General features: G+C 52.6%; 4 protein-coding genes and 1 pseudogene across 4 annotated transcripts; 2 read left to right on the plus strand and 3 right to left on the minus strand.

The window, feature by feature from the left end:
* Positions 1 to 792: 792 nt before the first annotated feature.
* SAPIO_CDS6003 lies at positions 793 to 1,422 on the minus strand (annotated as a pseudogene; the record flags this gene model as incomplete).
* A 2,752-nt stretch (positions 1,423 to 4,174) lies between these two features.
* SAPIO_CDS6004 (Ribonucleoside-diphosphate reductase small chain) lies at positions 4,175 to 5,631 on the plus strand (the record flags this gene model as incomplete). The annotated part of the gene is made up of 4 exons (XM_016788209.1): positions 4,175 to 4,201; positions 4,295 to 4,537; positions 4,615 to 4,948; positions 5,024 to 5,631. 4 exons carry the CDS (start codon positions 4,175 to 4,177, stop codon positions 5,629 to 5,631), a joined length of 1,212 nt encoding a protein of 403 aa, XP_016642525.1.
* Positions 5,632 to 6,243: 612 nt separating this feature from the next.
* Positions 6,244 to 6,795, minus strand: SAPIO_CDS6005 (uncharacterized protein; the record flags this gene model as incomplete). Its single annotated transcript, XM_016788210.1, has 2 exons — positions 6,244 to 6,645; positions 6,715 to 6,795. The coding sequence occupies 2 exons, from the start codon at positions 6,793 to 6,795 to the stop codon at positions 6,244 to 6,246; spliced, it is 483 nt and encodes a 160-aa protein (XP_016642526.1).
* A 1,390-nt stretch (positions 6,796 to 8,185) lies between these two features.
* Positions 8,186 to 10,510, plus strand: SAPIO_CDS6006 (uncharacterized protein; the record flags this gene model as incomplete). Its single annotated transcript, XM_016788211.1, has 3 exons — positions 8,186 to 8,598; positions 8,674 to 8,870; positions 8,994 to 10,510. The coding sequence occupies 3 exons, from the start codon at positions 8,186 to 8,188 to the stop codon at positions 10,508 to 10,510; spliced, it is 2,127 nt and encodes a 708-aa protein (XP_016642527.1).
* A 1,213-nt stretch (positions 10,511 to 11,723) lies between these two features.
* On the minus strand, positions 11,724 to 13,083 carry SAPIO_CDS6007 (WD domain-containing protein; the record flags this gene model as incomplete). Its single annotated transcript, XM_016788212.1, has 3 exons — positions 11,724 to 12,517; positions 12,601 to 12,835; positions 12,946 to 13,083. The coding sequence occupies 3 exons, from the start codon at positions 13,081 to 13,083 to the stop codon at positions 11,724 to 11,726; spliced, it is 1,167 nt and encodes a 388-aa protein (XP_016642528.1).
* Positions 13,084 to 13,182: the final 99 nt, after the last annotated feature.

The raw sequence follows: 13,182 nt of genomic DNA on the forward strand, positions 1-13,182 counted from the left end.
AAAGTCGAGAGACCCGCTGCCTGGCATATTCATCCTCCGGACCTTGGATATGCGTCTCCCCTCTTCTGGAAGCCGGGAAACCAAGAAACCGGGGTGTCTGGCTAACATATACCGCTCCACCCATGCGCCGTAGCTTGTGCCATAAACCACTAGTGGCCTTAGTTATGCTGCTGGCCGCAGAGAGGGCCCAGGATCGTGGATGTTGGTACGGGAGCAGCCTTGTCATTCCTCATCGATAGGCTGGCGAAGAACCGCGTCAAGATGATGGCTGCAGGAGATGTCGACCCGTTTCAGGGCCTTGGGACATGGATCTGATGCATCTGCATGCCATGCGGGTCGGTAATCGCGGCGGCGAGCCAATGAGATGGCTTATGGCCTTTCGGATCGGGCTGGTTACACGCGCTTCCTCGAACTGCCCAGGTCCCCGGAATAGATATCGAAGCCATTTCAGGGGAGGCTTCTCAGATTAAAGGCATGATGCAGAATGGAGACAAAACTATGTACAAGGAGGTCATAACTTGCTTGAAGCTGTTTCCACAAGATATCGCTTAAATCGTTAAATCAGATTGAATTAATCAATTCACAAATTTGTGCTAATGCTAATCATTAATGTAATTGGAGATGGGAACATCAACTTATTGCATAAATGCATAACCCCGGAATCAAAATTATCGTAAGCGCCCAAGAAAAATGAAATGTCCTCTTCGCCATTTCGCCAACACCAAATCAAGCAAAGCACCGCCTCCCGAGTCCTCCTTCACGCACTCTCACGTCCCACTTCCTCATCGATCCTTAGAAGTATTCGTAGAGGCCCTCAAAGTGCTCGCCACAATACCCCGTAAGCTCCTTCTTCCCCTCCTTCTTGCACCCCCAAACCCTACACATATGCGCCTTGCAAAACCTCGAAACGTGATACTTCTCAACAACATCCGGTTTACTTCCATGCCTCTTGGTGCCAACCCTCGCGGCGTCCTCCCCCTCGTAGACCAACTTCGTAACAGCCCTGCGATGGATGCACTTCCTCGACGCGCAGCCGTGGTGCTCGCAGTATCCGTCCCACGTCCGCGAAGGCTCGACGCAGTGCTCGTTGCGGCACGTGTCGTGCTTGCAGTAGGCCGAACCGGCCATGCGGGGGTTGCCGCAATGGAAGCCGCATTGCTTGGACACGGTTTCGTAGTAGCGGACGGGGACGGCGAAGGCGCGGGGGGACTTGAGGACCGGTGGGGCTGGGTAGTAGGGGGAGTACGGGGAGTAGTAGAGGGGTTGCTGGACGCTGGCGCGTCGGTAGGGGGTGGTGGGCTGAGAGCGGGAGGCGGGACGGGGGGAGTTGTTGGCAATGTGGATGTCTAGGCTCAAGTTGCGGGCTGGCTTGTAGGCGGACTTTCGGTCGGGGATTTGGGCAAAGGTCACTGTTGGCGACATTTTTCTTGTCGTTCTTTTCTTGGACTGATTTGGGTGACAAAGGAGGCAGATAGTATGTAGGTGAGAAGTAGACGGCAGAGTATGGTTTGAACTTTAGAAGTCAAGATCCAGTCTTGATGGTGTCAAAGGTAGTCAGAGATATTAGAATTGGACTAAGAGAAGGGTATCTTGGATGATCTAGTTGCTTGCTCGAAGCTTGAGATTTACAAAAACTAGAGGGAGATATCTCAGTCTTTTATGTTCTTTTCTCTCCTCAACAACTGCCTCCTAAACTGTTCTGGCCTCGGCTCCCATCCATTTTCGTTCATGATGTCTATTCTTGGACGGACCCGACAGTCTGGATATTGGTGCTCTGCTGAAACGCAGGGCGGTCGTGGATTTGGGCCAAAAGTCGTGAGCCAAGGGCGCTTATAAGGAATTGACCTCTAATCAACGCCTCAACCGGGCTTGGAAGGTCCCCCTGCCAGCCACGACCCCATTCCGGCACCAGCTCCTGCATACTTGAAAGCGCCAAAACCGCTTAATTGATGTGTCACGAGATAAATTTAGTTTGAAAGGCATGTCGTAATGGGCGACCTCGAGCGATGCTCGCAGGAACTGGTCGTGGGATTGCGTTTCAACCAGTTTCGTGGGTGGTCGGCGAGGGGTTGACCTGCAGAAGAGTCCAATCTTGTCAATGCTTCATAGGCGCCATGCGCTAAAAGGGAAATGAATCACCTGTTAACGTCTTCTCGTCCGTCTCCCGATTCAATGTTCGCGCCGACCCTGTGGTATGGCCCAAGGTGGTGGGAAATCAGAAAGGGAAAGGAAAATCTGATTATCCAAGAACTGGGTCATGCTGAGGAATCAGAAGCGGATCCGAAGATACCCGCAAAGAGCGATTCACTGGATCCGGTGGTCGGGCTGCCAAATCTCGTGATAACGCGTCGATCTAGACACAGATGAGCTAGAGTTTCCTGGGGGATGAAAGGAAACATCAATAATATTTGTCTTTTCGGTCCAATTCCCCTCCGCGGAGAACGTGTCAAGGAACGCGAGAGGCGAGGCGGAACCGGAGCTCTGATGGAGGGGTCAAACGGTCCATCCAAGACCAGGCTCCTACACCAAACTTTAGATTCGAAGGACGGGCTTTGTAGATGACAGTATCGGGTCCGAGCTATGGATGTCTTATTTATGAGCTGATGCAGTTAGGCATGATGCCGAACCGCCGAATGCTCTCGCGATTCGGGCATCGACACGGGCTGATCAAGAGATTGATTAGATCTGTTTTTGATCAAGAAACGTCTCTGACTGGTGCATCAAGTAGATTTGGTGGTCAACAATCTGACGCCGGACCGGGGCTCAGGAAAGGAAGACCCAGCCACCTCAATCTCGAGTAAAGTAGCGTCAAGTATTCCCGTCCTTAGGATAGTGGGCGCCAGTTGTGTTTCCGCACCAGGCTGCGACGTCCTTAATCCGTATTTCCGACTTCTCAGACCAGTAGTTCCATGCTTCCATGGCTCCACTGGTGACCCCATTCACCCTGTTCGGCCGTCAACAAACAGCTTCGGGTGCATCGAGTGGAGGCGCCTCAGGCGAGACAGAGTGCTCAAACTACTGCAAGTGGAGCTGGGGTACCGACGAGGTGGTATTTCTGTGAGCTTAGTTTGGTCTACCACTTTATTTTTCACCGATGGACATCGAGTTAGGAGCAGGAAACGCGGTTTGAAGGTAGACGCGTGCAGGGGAGCTAAATGTCTTGGACTCCGAGATTCGGAAATACTTGGGCCATCTCCTTCCAGACTCGGATATACAAAATTATTACGTCCATCAACAACAGATCCGTACCATATCCACTTTCGATCAGTGCTTCACTGCTTGTGCATCATCGAAAGAGTACCTAGTCTGCAAGCTCCAGCTTAGCCTCTGATATTCACGTACAAATCTACTGACGAGGGAATGTCTGGATCAAATGGCTTCATCAAATGATGATGAATTAACCTTGGCGATCCAACCCCTGCCAGACCGCCATTCTTCGAGGACGAAAGAACTTGGCTTCGTGAAAACGCGAATGAGACTGGACCGGGAATTTCTCGACCGACAGGGAACGTAATGGTTGCCCTGTGCTCAGCTGTCCCTGGAAGCTTGGTGGCTGCAAGTAACAGACGCGTCAATCGATTTCGATGCAGGTCCTGCGAGGGGAACGGCAGCTTAATGGTGTACATGATCAAATCAATGTTAGTGGTGCTGCCACCTGTAACATTAATAGGCGATGCCCTGAAGCCTCAAGTTGGTAGCGATGCAATGATGTGCTGATCCCTGACCGCTCCCTGCAATTGTGGGCTTGGCCCCTGTTATCGAATCCAGTCGAGCCCTGAGGTCCCCACTTTATCCCACCCCCTGCCATCTCAATTCAACCCATCCACCACAAATTGCACCTTTGCACCGGGATCAACCCACTTAACGCCCTTTTTTTTCGCGCCAGAAACGCGTCCAAGTTTTCTTGCCACCCACATTACACGTCTCGGCTTCTGGACTATCACACCTGAGCACAGCTCATGGTGTATCCGCGTTCCAGTATTTAACACCTCGAACTTCCACCTCCCAACCCAAAGCTAACAGTTACCTCCATCTCCTTCACTCCCAAGCTCAACTCCTCTTAGACAAAGGCATCATCAATTGACGTCAGCCTTTTAATACTCTCTCTACCCTCTCCACCTATCTGTTTGCCTCCTTTCCACTTCACATATCCCATTTAACCCTATTCGTCACAATGGCCGACATCACCCCCTCCAAGCAGGTAAGTCGCGTCTCTACCCGACCCAATGGCTTTTTACGCGTGTTTCTTCGCGTCATTTAGACCGAGCGCTAACAAGACCCTTTCCGAACACAGGCTGCCACTGCCATTGAGGCTTTCAAGATGGAGTCTCCCGTTAAGAAGCTCAACTTCAATGCCGCCGACAAGGAAAACAACCCCGACGCCGTCGCCGTCCAGGACACCAAGTCTGTTGTCGCCGAGGTCAAGAAGGTCGAGCAGCAGCCCGCTGCTACAACCGTCAAGCCAGAAGAGGCCGACGAGCCCCTCCTCCAGGAGAACCCTCAGCGCTTCGTTCTTTTCCCCATCAAGTACCACGAGGTAAGCCAAATCGCGTCGCGTCCTATATAGCCAATTCCCCAAACGAATCCGAGCCTAACGAACCGATTACAACACAGATCTGGCAAATGTACAAGAAGGCCGAGGCCTCTTTCTGGACTGCCGAAGAGATTGATCTCTCCAAGGATCTCCACGACTGGAACAACAAGCTCAATGATGACGAGAAGTATTTCATCTCGCACATTCTTGCCTTCTTCGCCGCCTCCGATGGTATCGTCAACGAGAACCTCGTTGAGCGATTCAGCGCTGAGGTCCAGATCCCTGAGGCCCGCTGCTTCTACGGTTTCCAGATCATGATGGAGAACATCCACTCGGAGACCTACTCCCTCCTCATTGATACCTACATCAAGGAGCCCGCCCAGAGAACTCACCTCTTCAACGCCATTGAGACCAGTATGTCCCTTAATCCCTCATACAATACAAATACCTCGTATGATATCGAATCGCATGACTAATCGCTCGCATTAGTTCCCTGCATCCGCAAGAAGGCCGACTGGGCTCTTCGCTGGATTGCCGACCGCGAGGCCACCTTCGCTCAGCGCCTCGTTGCCTTCGCTGCCGTCGAGGGTATCTTCTTCAGCGGTGCCTTCGCCTCCATTTTCTGGCTCAAGAAGCGCGGCCTTATGCCTGGTCTTACCTTCTCCAATGAGCTCATCTCCCGTGACGAGGGTCTCCACACCGACTTCGCGTGCCTCCTGTTCTCCCACCTCAAGCACCGCCCCGACAAGCAGCTCATCAAGGACATCATTACTGATGCCGTCAAGATCGAGCAGGAGTTCCTCACTGAGGCCCTCCCCTGTGCCCTGCTCGGCATGAACGCGAACCTCATGAAGCAGTACATTGAGTTCGTCGCCGACAGGCTGCTCGTCGCCCTCGGAAATGAGAAGATCTACAGGTCCACCAACCCCTTCGACTTCATGGAGAACATCTCTCTCGGTGGCAAGACCAACTTCTTCGAGAAGCGTGTTGGTGACTACCAGAAGGCCGGCGTCATGGCCAGCACTAAGAGGAACGAGGAGGCTACCGTCGATGCTGGCGGTGATGGCGGCGCCTTCACTTTCGATGAGGATTTCTAAATGCTCTCACCGCCGTTCCTTGGCGCGCCATATGCGCGCGAGCTGCACAGTTTATTATTGATATCCCTATCGTTGCACATATACCACTGATCCCCCCAATGAGGTGGGATCGCTAGCAACTACACTGGGATTAGGGGACTTCGAAGCACTTTTTCTCATTTGTCGGGTTTTGTTATGGCATGGTTTCTAAAGATATGCGTACTCGTCAGTACCACATGGTTCATTCTGGCGTTAAAAGGCGGCGGCACAGCACTGGGTTTTCGTTTTTCTACTCTTATCAAACGGAGGCGGGGGAGGTATTCTGACTTGGAAATGGTTGTAGGTTGGGAGGCGGCCGGGTTTATTGTGACGACGACGAAGGAAATGTACACTACGGATTAGTGATAATAATTCACACGGATAACTTCGGGTTTCGTTCCTTCATCTCCATCACAGTGATATCTAGTATCCGCATCCCCCCGAGCATAGGTGTGATAGGCACGTTTCTTGGTTCTAGAATGCAGTTCGATAATGCTAATCATAAACGCTCGTATGACATGAATCGATTCCAAACCACGTCAACGCCCTCAATTCACACCGCCTTTCCCCCTCAGCATGCGAGTATCTATCACATCACCTCTTGCCCTTCTTCTTTTTCTTCCCACCACCACCACCCGCTTGTCCCTTCTCCGGAACCTGCGCGCCCTTACCCGCTTCCGCACCAGCTGCCGCTCCCTGCGCAGCACCCACAACCTTCTCCTCCTTCTCCGCCTCAGCCCCCTGCTGTTGCACCTCGTCCCTCGCACCCTTCAACCCCGCCATCCCCTTGCTCAACTTTCCCAGCACCTGGATAAGCCGATTCACCTCCGCCGCCTTGGTAGTCTTGTACTTCAGCGTGGCGCCGCTGACGGGGTCGAAGGTCTTGAGGGTGAGCTTTGCGCGGGGGGCGCGGGGGGCCGCGTCGGTGGCGGGGGTGGACTCTTCGGTTTGTTTTATGCGGGGGCGCTTAATGGAGTATTTTGTTGTTATGCGGGTCTACAGAGTATCTCTTGATTAGCTTTGCGTTGGGTCCGCGGAGGGAGGAGGGTAAGGTATATTACGTACGGTAGAGGGACGGGCTTCGATGAGGAGGATGGATTGGTCGAACCATTCTTGGGAGGTTTTGTAGTATTTTGTTTTCGCCATTGTTTCTTGTTTGATGGCTGGGAGGTTCGGATGCGGGAATCTCGTCGATGGGGTCTTTAGGGTTCCTCAGGAGAGGAGTCGTGTTGAGAGAGCTCGAGGATCTGGGAGTTCGGGTTGAGTAAGTCCGATTGTCGCGTGGTTGGCGGGGAGGGAAGCTCCCCAATGTTGGTGTCGAATTTGGCTGAACCCTCCAAGAGCTGTGGGGTCGATTTTCGAATCCGCCAGCACCAATTTCATCACGTGTGTGGGGTCTGTCGTCGTCAAAGGTGGTGGGTTCCAACAACGACGAGTGATAACTGATGTATAATCTACTTCATAAGCATCGCGGGCAGGGTGAAATACCAACAAGTTCCTATTGATCTCGATCAAGTCTGACACTCATTTACCATTTCGAACAACCCTGAGCCGCGCGCGTGAATAGACCCTAATGGCCAAGTTGACGCTGGACCCACAAAGAGACTAAACTCAACCATCGTCTTAAAGCCTAGATTACAAACATGCCAAAGCTGCAACCTTGCAAGAGTCCAGACTACTCTCAAGCCTTCCAACCTTCTTCTCCTTCTCAGGTATATATTTATTCTTTCGATGCGACCCAACACCCAATCACAATTCCTGTCGTAGTTTTCGCCTCTTCAGGACAGGACTCTGCAGTAGTCACTCACCCTAAATCTTACTGGCACGCTGTCTGTCACGAATTCCATCACTCTAGCGTTTCAATAGCCACGGTCAAATCGCCGGGCTGTTGTCGATGAACAAGCTCGCCTCAAGTCGGCATGGCCTAGGCACGCACATACATCCCTCTCCTACTCCGGCCAAGGTCAAATTGATAGACTACGGCGTGTAACAGTTTCGGATCCGGAGCTGCGGTTGTGCCGGTAGCTGTGATCCACACGGTAACCGACCCCAGTTCGGAAATCATAACGGCTGACCGAAAAATCTCGGCGACTTCCCAAGCCAAGCCGAGTCGGCAGCGAGCGGATCAAATGGCGAGTATTTATTCGGCCCAACAATTTATCGGGCAGTGCAACCAGGAAAGCAAACGTCCGTAAGTTCGCAGGCGACTCGTTTCTTGCTGTTTACGCCGACGAGTCGGTCTTCTCTTCAAGCGCCCCCGGGCGAAACGCCACATCAGCTGGGCGCTTCGTCAGTGGCCTTTACTGGCCGAACATCGTCCTCCGGGCGCCCTGCCTGGACGGGTGTGGAAAATGCGTGCTCTCGGTTATCATTGGCTTCTTCATGGCCAGCAGAATGCTTGGTTGTCAGCGAGGCTCCGTGAAATAGACGCTCTGCCATGCCCCCTGGCATATATCAGTGTTCCCGGCAACATCTCCTCGCATTTCACAACCGATGCCCTCCTCAGCTTGTCGCTATTCTCGTGGGTCCTCTCGAGATGTCGGGTTTCGAAATCGTTGGTGCCGTAGCGGCTGCCGGCCAATTCATCGAACAATCCACCAAGGTCATCGGACTGATCAAGGCAATCATCGACCAAGTCAGGGGCGCGCCAGCCGAAATAGCGCAACTGACCGAAGAAATCGAAGCGCTCCAACAAATTGCCATCGATATTAAAGCTTCTAAAGGTCCTCATTCGCGAACTACTGACAAGGTCCTTCGACGGTGCGAGGATCACGTCAAGGCTCTACGCAAAATCCTTGAAAAGATCTCCTGCGACCTCGATGCTGGTATTTTGAAGAAAACATGGCAAGCCGTTCGAGGAGTGTACTCAGAAGACGGCATTCGTGCTATTCTAGACAAGATAGAACGGGAGAAAACGCTCCTGATAGCTGATATATCTGCGAGAAATGGGTATGAGCTCCCAAAATTAGTGGTTACCTCGGCCTAGCCTAAGCTAAAGCTAATGGTTTCCTTCCCCTCTGTTAGATCAAGCCTGCACTCCTATGGGAAGAAACTGGATTCCATCGAATCCGATCTTCAAATTGTCGCACGCAGTCTTGAATGTCTTCCCACTAATCGGAACCAGTCGCCAGACGCAGACAAGTGCCGGCGCGATTTGTTTCTGACAGACCCCAGGACACATCGCGAGAGACTGAAAAGAGAAAAGGGTAGCGTCATTGTCGGTTCGTGTGACTGGGTTCCCGAAACACCGCAGTATAAATCTTGGAGCGACTCTACGGGAGGTGTTCTATGGATTTGTGGAGGCCCCGGAACAGGCAAAACAATGCTCTCCATATATCTCTCAGAACGCCTCGAACGTGACGCTCAAGCACGAGACACCCCATCTCTGGTGCTTTACTTCTTCTGCGATAACCGTGACAACGAGCGCAATGGAGCCATCCAAATGCTCCGAGGCCTTCTGTACCACCTCGTCGAGCTTCGCCCAGGGCTTATCAAGCACATGCTTTCAGCGCATAAGGTTCAGGGCAAGCGACTCTTTGATGGCGATATTGACAAGATTTGGGACGTTTTTTTACAGACAATCGATGACCCTGATGTTCCACCCGTGACCTGTGTTATGGACGGACTTGACGAATGTGACGAATCATCTCTGACGTCCCTGCTCCTCAAAATAGAAAGCCTGGCACCTACCGACAAACTGAAGGTTCTCGTTCTCAGCCGCGAACATCCGAAATGTATCAGAGAATCTCTAGCATCACGACCTCAAATAAAACTCGACGCAGCCTTGGAGAGCGTGAGCGATGGTTTAGAGCTTTACATCAACACCAGAGTGGCTGAGCTCGCAGAATCGTCTCCACACTACCCTCAATCGCTCATTGAACGCATTCGAAAATCTCTAATTACAGGTTCAGGGGGAGTTTCCCTGTGGGTTAGCTTCATGATACAGGACCTGCGTGGTAAAGAACCGAGCGAGGTTGTCGATTGTCTCAACGACCTCCCTGAAGGTCTATATGAGATATATGAGCGTATTCTAAATCAAATCAAACCAAGACATCGGAATCAAGTCAAAGCACTGCTGACGTGGGTAGTGTTCGCTGAATGGCCACTCAGCTTGGAGGAGCTCGTCGAGGCGTTGGCCGTCGAGGAAACGAACGGGCTGAATCCGTCGCAAATAGTCCGCGACTACGTTCGGTTCTGCGGTCATCTCCTGACGGTATCCGAAACGGGGAGAGTGGTTAGATTTGTGCACCAGAGCGCCAAAGACTATCTCGTCCAAGCCCGAAAACCGCCAAACCTTTCATGGACGCCAGTCTTCGATGCAGATACCGGCCACTCCACCCTGGCGATCAGATGTATCGAGTGCATGCACCAACGATTTAAGTTTAGCGATGTGCCGTGGAAAGACGACTACCGAGGTCGTCTCTTGTCAGGATCAGAAACGGGAAGACTCGATGGATCGGGTGCATTAATACCATATGCAAAGAACTTTTGGGATTTTCACTTCAAGGCTTCAGGACATAAGGCTCGGGAAGTCCTCGAGCGCCACAGCTCCTTCTTTAAGGGCTCGGAGCTCTTGTATCACCAGCTCCATACCGAGTTCCCCATGGATCGCCCAGGCTTGGTTTTCGTGGATTCTGAGAATATCGTCGATCTGCCGGCATTCCATATCGCTTGCGGCCTGGGTTTGCATGCCTGGGCCGAGTACATTCTCGAAAATCACAAACCTGCGTTGAGACTCTCTCGCTTTGCAAATGTTGCCGTCTCCGTTAGGGAGAACAGGAAGTGGACCCGCTTAACTTCGCTGTTTGTAGTGGCTGTTACACAACAACTAAGCTGCTCATTAGGCACGGTGCAGATGTGAATTTCATCTCATCTGCAGGAAAATCGCCACTTTGGATGTCTGTTTACATGGGGTTGCAGTCTATTACCGACCTTCTTCTGTCCCATGGCGCGAAACCGTATCCCTTACGTGGCGAATGGGCCATAATCACGAAACAACGGAAATGCCAAAGTCCCCTAAAGCCTGCAGTTGAAAGGGGCGACAAGAGTCTTATAAAACTGTTATTGGAGCATGGGGCCGATCCGAACGCCCGGCTGTATCGCCGTGAGTTGGATCAGACTGGGAAGAATACGCTGGAGCGTATTTACTCAGAGAATGACGGAACTCTGCTGGAGGTGGCGGTAAGATATCATAATCTCCCAATGGTGGAGTGGCTTGTGAGAGAATTCGGCCGGGACACGAAGGGGAGTATTGACGATGGAGAAACACTTAAGGCCCGTAGTAGCTCCACTGGCTGGGCTGGCATGGCGAGCTTTCTGCGTCGACATGCGGGCAGATGAGCAGAGATTGTCTGGTACTTAAAAAAAAAAAAAGAAAAAAAAAAGGCATAGAAACTACTGTGGTTCCGATGTCCGATGCCCTGTGCTGGCGCGGTGCAGGAGTCCCCAAGCAGGGCCGCAGAGCCCCCAAGCCCATGGATGTAGCTTAGCGCCCTAGCAGCGACGAGGGCCATCAACTCTACCCGGCCGGTTTAGAGGCGGGTTCTCCAGTTTGGGGAGGACAGGTAGACTGAACTCAGCGTGCTTCGCGTGTGTAAACAGACGCAACCAAGAGATGCCACCTCCAGACAAAGGGAGTAAACCCCAGGCCAAATCCCGGGCCGACTGGCTTTTTGAAGGTCCACTGTTGTTGCAGTGTTCCAGGGTCTGTGCTATTTTAAGCACACAGGGCAAGTAGGGTGTTCACTCGTCGTTTTCTGTCGACCAACGACGGGTTGCACCTCAGAGCCTCACACATGAGTCTGACTGCGAAGTTGGTAGGCAGAAGGGAAGGCCGCTAGCTTCAACGATCGACAAGTTCGAACAGGCAATCGCCGAATAGATAATTTCAACTCATTTAAGCGGACGCAGAATAATCCCAGTAATTCTTTGGATCTTGCTTCGCACAGACTCGCTCTCCGATGGTATATACTCCCAACGCCAGGCTCATCATGACCTTTTATCGAAATATCACACAAGTGTTAAATACCAACCATCATTTCCCTCCCTTAGAACAGGGGATGATGAAACGCCCTTCAGTAGCCTAGATCGGGGACCCAGAAAATCACATCCTCATCCGCTGTCGCAAAATGGTTATACCTAGGATTGAACTCAATGACCGCCGCCTCCCTCTTCTCCTCGAGTACAAAGGTCGGATCGAGCACCTTGTTCTCACCCGCATGCTTGATATCCCAACCTAACACGTCCTTCCTCGAGCCACTGAGCACGAACCGACCGTCGGGCGTGAAGCAGCAGTCACCACTGCTCTCCATCGATGCGCCGCCACCGGGACTGCCGCCAGACGAACCGTTCGCCGTCGTAGTCTCCCCGGGGGCCAGTCTAGTAGTGCCGCCTTCGGGTTTGCGCAGGAAGGCCTTCAGAGTGCCGTCGAAGGCGTCGAGGAGGAAGTGGCCGGGCCCCTTTGTGCCGAGCAAGAGAGACTTGCCGTCGTTGGAGAACTCGAGTTTGGTCCAGCCCTTGAGGAGCCATTGCCGGTCGTAATCCTTGCACTGCTCGACGACGTCGAACACGGAGAAGGGGGCCTTGTCAAAGTTCTTGCAGTCGTAGAGGAGGACGGTGCCGCTGCTGGGGGAGGCCACGGCGAAGATGTTCCCCGAAGGGTCGTAGGCGGCTAGGTAGGGAGTGTTGAGGAAGAGCTGGCCGACCCATTGCTTGGTGGATATGTTCCACAGGCGAACGGTATTGTCAAGGCTACACGAGATGAAGTTATCATGTCCTGGGTGCATGGTGAGGCAGGTCACTCGGCCCTCGTGGCCCTCGAAGTATCGAATGAAGGAGTTGTCGTGAGTTGCAAGGTATCTTATAGCATCTGGCACACAGGGAGGAGTGTTAGCTTTAGCAATTGGGCTAGCAGCACACGGCTTGGAAGAGGGCGAATCGAGGCTGGATCACCATTTTGTTTGGTACTAGCGTAGATGATGCTGGAGCTTGTATGCGTAAACCTGGCGAGCTTTACTCCGTACTTTTTGCTTAATAACGTCTTGTTGTGCAGCCCATCCTTGACGTTGTAGATCTGGATCGTCTCGTCGCTCTCGGACGTCATGAGAAGCTCGCCGGGGTCGTCAAAGTCCAGCGAGAGGACACGCGGTCTAGGTTGGCCGTCCTTGACATCTTCTCGGCGGAAGAGCTATGTAAAGACAGATCCATTAGCTTCCATCGTCCATTTCGCCCAGGGTCGCAGTTGTTCGCGAGAGTATAGCTATGAGCTAGCTCGAGGCTTCGGGGCGCGCACCATACCTTGGTGGGTCTGAATGTACTTATGACGTCGCTCAATTGGGACGTGGTGTTCGATGGGCCGCCAATGACCCTATTAAGATTGATTCCATTGGGAGTCGATGAACCAGGGGCATCGAGGTCCATTGGTGTGGAAGACATCGTTGGTGTTGAATGCGGCCCTCCGAGATTCGCTTAGCTCAGGACGAGGTTTGCAACGGCGCTTCGGTCTGAAGAGGGGCACAAGTTATGGGGAGAGTT

This window comes from Scedosporium apiospermum (genome assembly GCF_000732125.1).
Source record: "Scedosporium apiospermum strain IHEM 14462 chromosome Unknown SEQ_SAPIO_0099, whole genome shotgun sequence".
In the NCBI taxonomy this organism is placed as follows: domain Eukaryota; kingdom Fungi; phylum Ascomycota; class Sordariomycetes; order Microascales; family Microascaceae; genus Scedosporium; species Scedosporium apiospermum.